The sequence below is a fragment of the Aulonocara stuartgranti genome (genome assembly GCF_965226115.1).
Source record: "Aulonocara stuartgranti genome assembly, chromosome: 20".
In the NCBI taxonomy this organism is placed as follows: domain Eukaryota; kingdom Metazoa; phylum Chordata; class Actinopteri; order Cichliformes; family Cichlidae; genus Aulonocara; species Aulonocara stuartgranti.
Window position 1 is genome coordinate 34,333,422 of NC_138956.1, and position 13,338 is coordinate 34,346,759.

General features: G+C 42.3%; 1 protein-coding gene across 1 annotated transcript; it reads right to left on the minus strand.

Moving 5' to 3' along the window:
- Nucleotides 1-80: 80 nt before the first annotated feature.
- On the minus strand, nt 81-10,464 carry LOC309696322 (uncharacterized protein). Its single transcript, XM_082517509.1, has 5 exons — nt 10,361-10,464; nt 6,215-6,342; nt 4,124-4,258; nt 3,811-4,035; nt 81-933 (listed from the first exon to the last, which is right to left on the minus strand). Exons 2-5 carry the CDS (start codon nt 6,339-6,341, stop codon nt 653-655), a joined length of 768 nt encoding a protein of 255 aa, XP_082373635.1. The 5' UTR covers nt 6,342; nt 10,361-10,464; the 3' UTR covers nt 81-652.
- Between the last annotated feature and the right edge of the window lie 2,874 nt (nt 10,465-13,338).

Sequence of the window (13,338 nt, forward strand, 5' to 3'; positions counted from 1 at the left end):
CCCCACAGGAGTTACTTCCTGCTCCACCCGGCCCTGCTCCCCCCCGCTGAGCTGTCAATCAGAGACACGATGGGACTGGCTTTAGAAACTCTCAGTTTTATTTGTGCAGTGTTCAACAGCTCAGCAGGAAAACAAAATTCAGAGAATGTAAAACTACTGTAACTCTGATAAAGGTTAGAAATCATTTACCTAAGCAAGCCCAGGAGCTGTGACAATGTAACACAGGACAAATCATGAGCAGGGTGTGTGATTAGTCCACCTGGCTGTCATTCAACAGTACAAAATGCTCGGATGTGGAGTTTACTGTCATGAGAAGCTGTCAGATATTCCCATTTAACATTCTGGTATCAGACAAATGTCCTAAACTATTATTCAGAATCGTTGAAGATTGCTTTTCTGTCAGTTTATCTGTGATTGTCTGTGGAGTCGTAGGATGCCTGAGGTGATCATGTGTTTTCAGAGGCACTTGTGTCTTTTCAAAACTCAAAATAATCTTTTTTTCCTGTAGACTTGGAGAACCAAACCAGACAAAACCAGCTGTGGCAAAGTTAAGTGCAGTCTGTAATCGGCCTCCTGGTCAGTGAAGTGTGCTGGAGTCCACATCATTAGCACACCTTGACATCATTTTGTAGTCCTTCGCTGATTGGCTGCTCTATGTTGGGAAGCAGATGGAGCAGCACTCTAAACAGATCTCCAAGCAGTCGGATGAGCCGCAGCAATTTTCAATTATCCCACAATCCAACACTGCCTGACACGCCTCCTCGGTGCAGGCTGCCTCCCCTGCGGCCTCCATGCAGCAGCAGCAGCAACCGCCAGCCGCAGCGTCGCAGCACCCGGCCCCGCCCATTCCACACACCAGACAGTCCCCCACAGCCGAACACATGGACAGCAGCTCGCAGAAGAGACAGGCGAGGAGACAGTGAGCGCAACAGTCTGTAAAGACAACCGATTGGATAGGAAGTCAGGTGACCAGTCACTGAGGTGATCAGTTAGCAGTTACCTTTTTTTTTTTTTTTTTTAAACTTCAACGTTTTCTTTCAAATGACCTCTAATACTCCTTTCGTGCTCGGCATTCTCATTCTTGAATTCTAGTAGAGTAGCTGTGCCAGATGGCCGCCTCTCCCTGATCCTGGTTCTGCCCAAGGTTTCCTCCTCTTAGAAGGGAGCTTTTCCTTCCCACGATTTCCAAGTGCTTGCTCACAGGGGCTGGGCTGAGTTTTGGGGTTTTCTCTGTAGTATTGCAGGGTCTTTACAATATAAAGGATCTTAAGGTGACCGTTGTTGTTATTTGGCACTATAAATAAACCTCAATTGAATTGAACTGAATTGAATCAAAAGTCAACATAATCCCTATCTTGTCACAGTTCCTACTATATTAGCTAGTTTTGTAGTTGCCCTTGATATTTGTAGTTTCTGCTGCCTTTTATCTTCATGTTTCTGTGTTAGATTTATGTGTTTTGTTCACTTCCTGTTTCACTTTAAAGTTGAGTTTCCTCATGTGTCCTATTCTGGTTTTATTTCCTGCTTTTCTTCCTTTCAAGATTGTTTGCGGCACCTTAATTAGTTCCACCTGTGTCGAATTACCCAATCAAACCTCTCTGTATTTAGTAGTTTTTCCCCTTTTCTTTGTTAAATCGTCTCTTTATTTAACCATTGTTCCCATGTGCCTTTAATGTAGTTTGACCTGGTTAAATTGGCTTTTTAAATGGCTTTTCTCGATACCTCCTTTATACCAAGCATGACACATTTATCCTTTATATCCTCGAATAACTGTCACATTGAATGAACATTGTAATTGTATACAGGTGACAGAAAATAAGTGTAATTGAATTATTTTAATTCTTTAACATCTTTAACAACATTCATTTTCAATGAATTTCAAGTGGCTTAATGTTACATTAACACAACTTTTTCTCCATGTAACTTTTTTTCACATTGTATTGTTTCAATGTTTTTGCATACAAACTCTGGAAAAACTAAAAAATGAAACTAGATGACTTTTAGTTTCACAGATTTAAGAGATGATGACTTTTTTTGTTCTTTCATGCAACATTGTGACTCTATTCTTGAAATATTGTAGCTTCATTTTTCAGCACGTTATTGTCTTTGTGTGTTTGTTTATTGAGTTTCATCTGAGGGTTTTTATCTAAGCAGACAGTTTTTAGCTGAGAGTAAAGACAAGCGGTGGGTTTTCTTACTGTCAGAATCAGAAGTAGGAATCAGAATTTTAGCCGTTATGAACAGGAAGCAGCAAGAAAGTTCTCGTCACGTGGCCTCATACGAGCAGAGTCAGGACGTTCTGGCATTTAAACTTTGTGAGAAAACAAGCAGCTTCTAACAGATCTGATGACCACTGGGCGCTGCTATCACCCTGTCATCCTGCGGGGAGTCGGTTGGTAGAAAGCAGAGCGCCTGATGCTGGGAGGAGCAGGAGGGTTCATCGGCCCGTGTGTGCTCTGCAGAGATAAGCAAACCTCCATGCTGGAGGTGCACGGCTGATAAACACAGAGATGGGAGTGTTTTCATTTTTCTGATATGTGATCTGTTTTTGTTCCATCACATTTAGAGCGCAAAGGTCGGCTCACAGCAGCAGTTTGGAACGGTTATCGTCCTACAAAGACTCTTCAGCAGCCCTTCCTGTTAATCTGGCAGTAGTTTAATGTGCTACTCATTAAAACTATCATAAAAAGTATGTTTCAAAAATTGCATTCTTCCTTACGCATCAAGCCAAATGTATTTTCATTCCAACAAAACACCTTTATGAATTTATCATGAAATAAAACAAGATCTCGATTTGGAAGATTAAGGAGGAGTAAACATGTTAGCCATGAAGCTGCTCTTTGGTTCTGTTGGCTTAAAGTTTAAACATCTGCACCACCAGCTGTGCACTGTCATCATAGGGCAGTGGAAAAACCACTAGTATGTGTTACTCTTTGATCTGATTTTGGTCCTTTAGGCAAAGAACTTCAGACAGTAAAAAAACTGCCAATACCTGTGATGCTTATGCTCTTCTTCTGGCTTTCTGGGGGAAATGCATGAGGACTCCAGGTGTCAAGGGCCGGTGTCCTGCAGGTTTTAGATGTGTCCTTGATCCAACACAGCTGATTTAAATGGCTAAAACTACCTCCTCAACATGTCTTGTGTTTTTCAGAGAACTGGTAACGAACTATGCCTCTCATTGCATCTCATTGATCCAGGGTGATATCTAAAACCTGCAGGACACCGATCCTTGAGGCCTGGAGTTCCCCACCCCTGCTTTAATGCCATAACCTACATTCACTCCTTCTAATAAGTCCTACTTTCAAAAGCTCGACTTAAAAAAAGAGAGCTACATTTCACCTGCCAATTTCATCCAGATACAATTAATTCTGGTTATAAAAACTAGGACAATGACCACCAAACCCAAAGTTGCAAAATGGTCCACAAACCAGTGGCTGAACATCTGTACCACCATACTTCAGAGAAAGGAGACCGTCCCAACATTAACATGCTTTTAATTTAAAGAGGATTTTTTCCTTTATTTTTTGTGCTATAAATACTGTTACATCTGTTCATGGGCAGTGTACTAATAAGATAATAGAAGATAAAAAAGGAGGAGGCACAACACAGCATGTTTTAGGGAGTGGATGAACTAAAGGACCCTTTTCACGAAGAGGACTTACGGCTCTGATTGTCTGAGGACCATCAGGGCTGCAGGCTGGCTGTAATGAGCTCTGCAGCCTGTAGGTAGTGCCTTCTTTTAAAGCCTTTTAAAAAAATGATTATCGGATACATATCACAACGATAAAACTATAAAGCTGATTGTCTCACCATCTCCAGCGACCTCCTTAATGTGGGTGGCGTCTGTCTTGGAGGAGGCTTGGCTTTTAGTGGAGGATAAACGCTTCTGCTTGGTGCTCTGATGGTGGTGATGATGATGATGTCTGTTAGAGGTGGATGACCGAGAGGCAGGTGGAGGAGGAGGAGGAGATTTCATGGAGGAAGATGGAGGAGTGCAGACGGGGGGAGGGGATGTTGACGATGAGCTGTCCACACCTGAGAAACAGAGACATGACATCACGGGTGACATCACAGAAGACGTCAAACTGAGCCACATCACACTCGGTCAGATACAATTACTCACCTTTCTGTTTCCACGGTGACAATGAGGGCTGAGCGGGCAGGAGACGAGAGACGTCATTGGTGGAGGAGCCATCTGTCGAACAGTCATCACTGCTGTCAGGGTCTGACCTATGAGAGGCAGGGGGAGGAGCTTCATCTGCAGGAAGAAACAAGCGGTTCCAGGTGAGCTGGGTGTAGGTGAGAGGGCGGACTGTTTTACCTTAACCTTTGATTCACAGGAAGTCTTTACATTAGTTCAGCCTGGTGTTTCTCCTTATTGATCCTGCTGCAAACCTCTTCAGTCAGCTGTGTCTCTAACAAGAATCTGTTCTTGTTTGTAAACCACTCAGACCGAAGCACCAGAAAACCTTCATATGGCTGCTCTTTTAGGAATTTCTTGTTTGGAGAATTTTGGGGAAACTGACCTTTTTGGTTTGTTTATGTGTCAAACTTATTGAGTGGGAGGAAACCCAGCCTCTAAGTCTCATCTCAGGGCGAAAAGTAGAGCAGCGGCGTTCTGAAACAGGAAGTCCTCTCAGACAGGATGCGTATCCAGACGGAAGCTCTTAAACTGACCTCAGGTCAGAGTTTAAGAGGCTCTGTGATGCCATTAGAAACATGGAGGTAGTCTGAAAACTCTCTGCTACACTGAGGTTACAGACACCCACTTAAGCCCCGCCCACACACACAGTCACACACATTCAGCAGCTGACAGCTGGATGCTTGCACAAACTGTATATGAAAGATGAAAGTAGCTGCTGTGATGTCATTCGGTGGTATTTGGACCCCTTTTTTGAGGCGTCACTGTTAGTGTTAGCTACTGTTAGCTACTGCCATGTTTCTTCTGACGATGCTGTCTGTGTTGAGCGCTCAGTGGATCTGCGTTCGACTACTCCGCCTAGGCTGCACTGTCGAGTGCAGATCCACTGAGCGCAGCGCAAGCTAGCAAGACAGAAGCTAAGCTCGTTACAACATGGCAACTGCCTCAACTCTACCCGAAATTGAACCTCCTGCACCCTCATTCAGATCTGGCGTTTGGAACTATTTTGGTCTTCATGTGAAGTATGACCCTGAAGGTAAGCGCGTCATGGACAAAAGTAAAACAGTAAAATTCACACGGTGGTGCTGTAAGAAAACTAAACCCCATACAGCTGTTTCAAAACTAGGGGTAAGTAAAAAGTAAGTAAAATTTTATTTATATAGCACCTTTCAAGATAAAAATCACAAAGTGCTTCACAGGAGCTAAAACCTAAAAATCAAAATCAACCAAAAGCAAGTTTAAAAAGATGAGTTTTTAGCTGTTTTTTAAAAACAGACCAAAATGCATTTTGTTGAGGCTGTAAAATGTTTATTTTTGCAGTAGAGTTGCTTTTGGAGCCATCCTGACAAGGCCTTTGTCGTTTTGGCTCTCCACACTGGCTTCAGTGTACCCTCTTATAGCTGTGATTAGACATTTCAGACTCGAGGTAACTCTCTTGAACAGCGGTCCCCAACCTTTTTTGCGCCACGGACCGGTTTATGCCCGACAATATTTCATGGACCGGCCTTTAAGGTGTCGCGGATAAATACAACAAAATAAAACTAGTACCGGTACCGAAAAAAAGAAGATTTATTCATAACACACGTGAAAAGACCAATAAAACCGAGTAAATGATAAAAACAATAACAAAATAACGCTGAAAACCGATAAAAACCCTGAAAACTATACATTTGACACCTGAGCCTCAACTCTCGCGGCCCGGTACCAAACGACTCACGGACCAGTACCGGTCCGAGGCCCGGGGGTTGGGGACCGCTGCTCTTGAATACTTCCCACCCGGTCATCCAGCTGGTAAACAGTGTCCTTCAGGTTTTATTTGTGATCAGTTTTCTTTTGTTTTCTTCCCACTGCTCGTTGCCAATTTTTCCTGCCATTGTCTGAGACATGCCACGGTCTCTCTTCACCACATGGCTCAGATCTCTTCCTGTTTGTGTCTCTTAATGGTTTCTGTCTTGCTGCAGTTTTTTCTTTTTCTTTTTTCTAAAGTTATCTGGGACTTTCTAATGTTTACACATCCGTCTCTGCCCCTGAGTTCATCCTGTCTCACCTCATCAGACCTTCTAATTGTCTCACCTGTGCTGTGATGCGGGAGCGTCCCGTTGGCTGTCGGTTGGATCACGATGCATTCTGACTGGTTTTCCGACTTGTTTTCGCCGCCTTCAGTGGCGTTAGATGCAGTAGAATGTGATGTCACATCCATCCTGTCAGAGAAAATAAAGCATAGAGAATAATTGTGACTAATTTGATCAGGGAGAATTTCATTAACAGCACTGAACAGAAATTTAGACAGATAACTGAATGTGGAAGCATTTAAATACAGATTTGAACTGGATTTTGCTCCTCATTTCGACTCAACTGAGTCTTTTCTATCCTTTAAAACTCTGCTGCCAATTAATTTCATTTAAATAAATAAAATCTGAGAATAGTTCCCAAAGTTCCACTTAGACGATTTTTTTGTACAATAATATTTATTGAGGTCATGGAAATGTTCACATCCATACTAGGGACGTATTCAGAGTTACAGGGAGTGAAAGTACCTGTAAGGAAAGGGAAACTTTAAAAGCTTATTAATTTGTGTTATTCTTCCTGGTTGACTTTCATTTTTAAGCACATGAGGGACGACCCCGGCATAAAGGAGTCGGGAAGAAGGAGACGTTTCGTTTGCTACGGCTTATTTTTGGTGAGACAGGCCTTTAAAATGTACCCAGAGCGCACTTTTAGAGATTTTCCCCAGTGAATTATCAGCAAAACAACTATCAAACATCCAGGGTAGAATTTCTTGTTAGCATACTTGTTTTGTCTAATTATTTTTAATTTAGTTAAGTTTCAGTTAGTTCAAACATTTTTCAGGTCTAATATTGAAAATATTAGTTGTTAGTTTAGTTTCAGTTAAACTATAATAACTGTTGTGTGTTCCTCCATGTCACAGATTAAACTGTTTTTTCTGGTGAAACTATGATTAGTTCCATGATACTGGTGCTCAAAAACAGATCTTGAGAGCTAAAAAAATCTCTGTGTACTTTCATGGCCTATATTGCAAATTTTTAAAAAATATTGTGACGAACTCAACAAGAAAAACAAAATGTGACACAGAGATTTCAGTCTGCATTTCAAACTCCTGTGTTTTCTACTCTACTCAACCTCCAAGATTGCAGGTGTGTTAGCAGTAACGCGCATGAAGAAGCAGGAAAAGTGACCAGAGGTCATTAATTGCCACAGCCTCAGACATGGTGGACACATTCAACCTAACCAGAAGCAAGAAAACACCGCAGTTCACATCATAAATGAACAACAACACAACATAACCACAATATGGGCATTGACCCCGTAAGTTAACACTTTAACATCAACGTGAAACATCCCAGGAGTCTTTGCAGTGGCCTCTCTCCTCAGGCTGCAACTTTATGAAGGTAAAAGTTTGAATGCCTTCAACAAACGTGAAAAAACAAACAAATACACACAAACAAAATTAAAAATCAGCTGATTTCCCCGGGTGTACTTTGAATTTGATCCCGTACCTGGTTTTAAACCAGCGTCACCATCCCAGCAGTTTCAACTTTGCCACAGCAGCTTTACTGGGAGAGCTGACCTTTCCTGCCATCACAAGCTTCTTGAATGTCTTCCGGCTTTCTAAACACTGTTTTCACCATAAAAGTCTAAATGCTGCCGAGTTTTTAGTCTTTTTATAGAAAAAAAGTGAGTTGGATGTGAAGGGATTAAGATTCCTGCTGTAAGAGGGGATGTCTTAAAGAGTAAATCAGCTGCTCTATGCTCTGTTGAAGCCTCGTCTTCATTGTTATAGATCAAGGCGAGAGTAACCGAGGTATTAAGGTATTTGTCGCATAGATACAACGCCATATAAAACAAATATAAAAGAGGTTATTTTCACGAGGCACAGAGATTTATTGGGGTGTTGACCACAGGGTGTTTAGCAACGTAAAAATGTTGTTTGTTGTTTTGGTTTGTGAACTTAAATAGTTTTATGTGTGTAGTGTATATGAGTGTAGGCTTGTATGTAGTTAAACATGTGTATTGGGAAAATATGTCGAACTCATTAATTTACAAATTATAGAATCTGAAATAAGGACGTAAAACAGACAGGTGTAAACTTCATCCTGCTCCTTTATGAGCACAAACATTGTTTGGATATAGAGATATTCATGACAACTGGATGTCTTTGTTTTGTTTTTCTTGTTATTTTATATTTACATGTTCAAAATAAATTCTATTCTATTTATTTATGAGCTTTTATCTTATTTTTTATTGCACAGAAAAAAACAAATCTTTGAGAAACAATGGCAGAATTTTCTCTTCAAGGCAAATCCTACACCTGTAATTTGTTTTTTACTTTTTGTGTTACAAAAGGAGAAAAAAGAGGCGAGGATAAGACAGAGGAGGAGGAGGAGAAGAGTGAGAGATGGGAAAAGGACACTAGCATCAAACAGAATATTAACCTTATAAAAAGCATCTTAAATAAGCTTGAGTGGCATCATTTATCAGCAGATATTTTTAGACTTTTTGTGGGTTTTCTCTGATTTTCCCATGAGCTCCAGCGCTCTCTGTAATGATTTCGAGCTTGTGTGTGTGTGTGTGTGTGTGTGTGTGTGTGTGTGTGTGTGTGTGTGTGTGTGTGTGTGTGTGTGTGAGAAACATCCATGTGCAGTGGTCTGTAACTCAGTGATCCAGGCACGCACTGGGTGCTTAAAAGCCTTCAGTCCAGCCATGATGTGAATATGAATGTGGCTCTCCAAGGACGGTGGGAAAGTCCCGCTCTGCTAATAATCAAAAGACTGCATGATCAGCGACGAGGCTGGAGACAGCATCAGACTCTCACCTCACAATTATTGTGGTTAAATGAATATCAGTGAAACTCCTTATGACTGTAAGGAGGTGGAAACTCTGCAACCAGATACCAAGAGAACAATCACACAAATATTTACAGTATCATAATATCTGTAATATAAACATCCACCCATCTACTTTCTTCACCTCTTGGAGCCTGTCCCAGCTGTCACAGAGCGAGCAGGTATACACCCTGGATAGGTCGGCAGTTTAACACCAAGAGACAGACAATCCTTCCCCTCACGTTAAAACCTGTGGCCAGTTTAGATTCACCAGTTAATAGAACGCGTGTCTGAGGGAGGAAGCCACACAGACACGAGAAGAAGGCCCCAGCTGCTGGTTTTTAACCCAGGACCTTAATGCTGTGAGGCCAACCACTGCACCACCCATCCAAGCACAACAACATGATCTCACGCTGGCTGCTCACAGTTTCACATCAGAGCTCGATGAAAGAAACACCGAAGTTGAAACTCTCTGATGACATACATCCTTTAAACATCACGGCGTAACAGCGGTGAGTGTAATCCAAAATCATCAACCCTTTGAGAGCTGGATTCAAATTCTCCCACAACTTGTTACAGATGTCTTTACAGAAATGTGGCCAATCGTGTGGCAAGGATACGGATAGGTTATGTGAAATCTGTTAAAAAAAAAAAAAAAACCTTATAAGCTTTGAGTTTACTTTTCCACCTCTAATCAGAACACTGTGATGTTCTGCAGTGAACCATGGCTAACACACCAAGACCCAGAGTGACGATAAAAGCAGCTCAGCTCGTGGAAATGAGTCGAAAAACTGCGATAAACAACATTTCAGAAATTTTTCAGAGCGTCTGTCATAGATGAAGGAAACTTATATGGGCATGAGAAACACTTTTAAAGAGCCTTTACAATGATATACCTGTATAATATAGTGGAGACATCGATGACCACAGTCACTTTAGTTGCTCTAGTATCACCTGAAGGTTAATAATCATGGATTACGTCAGTATGAGTTCATGCTAGCTCCCAGCTTCAGGTACAGTTATGTTTCAGGTGAGTCTGCAGGAGGCGTCACCTGAACGCTGCAAACATTCATACACATAAAGAGCCCAAAGCCAGCCTCTGTTTTGCCTTAATGATGTATTCGCTGTTTAATTTGTGATGTACATCAGGAAAACAACAGCTTTACTCAGCTGTTTAAGATATTTTATTTCCCGTTTTTTCAAATGATTTCTCAGTTTGAGATGTTAAATAAATTTACGTATCCATCTTGTTATTATTACACACTTCAGTGAAATGCAGGTGTCTTTAAAACACCTTAAAAAACTATTAAATATCAAATCCTGGAAGTTACTTAATCGCAGAGAGAAAACAGACAAATAAAGAGAAGTTTCTCACCTGCAGCTTCCTTCTTTCTTTTTTCTTTCTTTTTTCTTTCTTTCTTTCGTCAGTTATGTCGTCCCGCGTCTGAATAAACACTTCGCTGTCTTTCTGTGTGCAGCATTCACATGTGTGTGAAGACCACCGCCTCCTCCGCTTCCTTTAAAAGCACACACACACACAAACACACACACACGCAGCAGGGCTGGCTTCTCCTCTTCAGGGTCACTGGGGCAGCAGTCAGCTGCTGGGCCCCTGTTTAACTCTGTATTATTTTCCAGAAGCTCTGTAGAAATGAAGAGCTCCCACGATCAGCAGATGACCTGGGGAAAATGTTCAGAATAATATAAAATTATAAGATAAGATAAGATAAGATAAGATAAGATAAGATAAGATAAGATAAGATAAGATAACCTTTATTAGTCCCACACGTGGGAAATTTGTTTTGTCACAGCAGGAAGTGGACAGTGCAAAAGTTATGAGGCAAAAATTAGAATACAATAAGAATAAATACAGTACACAGCTGTACAGAATAGAATAAAATACTATATACAGTAGAATAAAATAAAATAAATATACAATAAGATAAAAATAGAATACAAATACAAATACTATATACAACTGAGTGAAAATACAACGATGACAGAAAGGATTATTGCACTTAGTATTATTGCATATGTATGGATGTGTGTGCTTGATCAGTTAAAGTCTTTATTATGGAGTCTGACAGCAGTGGGGAGGAAAGACCTGTGAAATCTCTCCGTCCCACACCGTGGGTGCCGCAGTCTCCCACTGAAGGAGCTGCTCAGTGCTGTCACAGTCTGCTGCATGGGGTGGGAGATGTTGTCCATCAGGGATGACAGCTTAGCCACCATTCTCCTGTCACTCACCACCTCCACTGGGTCCAGAGGGCATCCTAGAACAGAGCTGGCCCTTCGGATCACCCTGTTCAGTCTCTTCCTGTCCCCAGCAGAGATGCTGCCGCCCCAGCAGACCACACCATAAAAGATAGCAGAAGCCACAACAGAGTCATAGAATTTCTTCAGGAGTGGGCCCTCCACCCCAAACGACCTGAGTCTCCGCAGCAGGTACAGCCTGCTCTGCCCTTTCCTGTAGAGGGCGTCTGAGTTATGAGTCCAGTCCAGTCTATTGTTCAGATGAACACCAAGGTACCTGTAGCTGTCCACAGCCTCAATGTCCATACCTTGGATGTTCAGTGGTTGCAGTGGAGAATGCTTGTGCCTGCGGAAGTCTACCACCAGTTCCTTGGTTTTACTGGCGTTGATCTGGAGGTAGTTCAGCTGGCACCAGTCCACAAAGTCTTGGGTCAGACCTCTGTACTCCTTGTCGTCCCCATCAGTGATGAGGCCGACTATTGCAGAGTCATCAGAGAACTTCTGCAGGAAGCACTGGGTGGAATTGTGGGAGAAGTCTGCAGTGTAGATGGTGAAGAGGGACGGAGCCAGAACCGTTCCCTGTGGGGCCCCCGTACTGCAGACGACCCTGTCCGACACACAGCCCTGAGTCCTCACATACTGTGGTCGGTCGGTGAGGTAGTCCAGGATCCAGGTAGTGAGGTGATGGTCCACTCCAGAGTTCACCAGCTTGTCCTTTAGAACCGAGGGAAGAATGGTGTTGAAGGCACTGGAGAAATCAAAGAACATGATTCTCACAGTGCTTCCAGCGGTCTCCAGGTGAGCGAGGGAACGATGTAGGAGGTGAATGACGGCATCATCCGCTCCAATGCCAGGCTGGTAGGCAAACTGAAGTGGGTCCAGTGATGAGCTTGTTAGGCGCCGAAGCTGAGCCAGGACCAACCGCTCCAGGGTCTTCATCAGGTGGGATGTCAGAGCCACCGGCCTGTAGCTGTTGAGGTCCTTGGGGCGTGAAGTCTTTGGCACTGGTACAACACAGGAGGTTTTCCAGAGCTGTGGGACTCTTCCCAACCTCAGGCTCAGGTTGAAGAGGTGCTCCATCACCCCACACAGTTGGTCCGCGCAGGACCTGACGACCCTCGAGCTGATGCCATCTGGACATCTATATATGTTTGATTGTAATTTCTGGTGTAATGAAATTACTTTAAAAAAAAAAAATTCCAATCATTATTATTAATCAGATATTAAAGTGTTCATAATAATTTAAAACATATTTACAATTAGAAATAAATTATTTCTTTTTCTGGGAACTTTTTATTGACATTATAAAATATAAAAATGCTTAAAAATAAAGAATATAAAACATCCAGAAGCTCTGCTGAACACCCATGAATGACTGAAGTGATGCTGTGGCAGCACTGCTGTGTTTACCAAAAGCAATACGAAGCAGATGTTTTGATAATTAAAATAAAAACAAGCAGAAACTTTTAGAAAAAAGTGAAGCTTATTAACTGGAATCCATTAGAAATCGCTTCATGAGGTCGGCATTTGTGAAATCTGCAGCTGCTGCAGGACTCAGGAGTAATTCCAGATGTTTCAGCAGATGTTGAGCTGCCGGCGGAGGCTTGAATGTGCTTCACTGCTGCCACCTGCTGGACGCAGGGAGAACTGCACTTCATGATGAAACAGTCCAATGGTGTGAAAGGAAAGCTGCAAAGAGCCGAGTCTCGAGTTTATGATGATTGTTTCTATTAAACAACATCAGAAGATTTCAGACCAAAACAGTCACAAGCTGCTCACAAGTGAGCCGTAAACTTAATAATTAATAAGTGTCGCAGTAGCAGCTGGGACAGGTGTTAATCATTTAAAGACAACAAACACATGTGCATGCTCATTCACATGATTTATACAGCCTGTTTTCCTCCTGTAGACCTGAGGAAGGATTGCTCCTGAGAAACCTGTTCACTGTGTTATCGCTGTGTTCACAGACTGGAGTCCAAACATCAGAGATCAGTTTTATTCTCGTGTAAAGTGTCATGTGACCCTTCAGATCTGAGTCACTGCAGCTCCCTGCACTTTGGTACCTCTCAGTCTTCACGGTGTTTTGTCTGCAGGCTTAAA

Excerpts from the sequence above, each read along its gene's own strand:
- LOC309696322 (XM_082517509.1), bottom strand. The coding sequence starts at position 6,341 with ATGGATGTGACATCACATTCTACTGCATCTAACGCCACTGAAGGCGGC. Across the intron at positions 4,036-4,123 it reads GTCACCGTGGAAACAGAAAG|GTGTGGACAGCTCATCGTCA; the intron begins GTGAGTAATTGT and ends TCTGTTTCTCAG. Across the intron at positions 934-3,810 it reads TAAGGAGGTCGCTGGAGATG|ACTGTTGCGCTCACTGTCTC; the intron begins GTGAGACAATCA and ends TTGTCTTTACAG.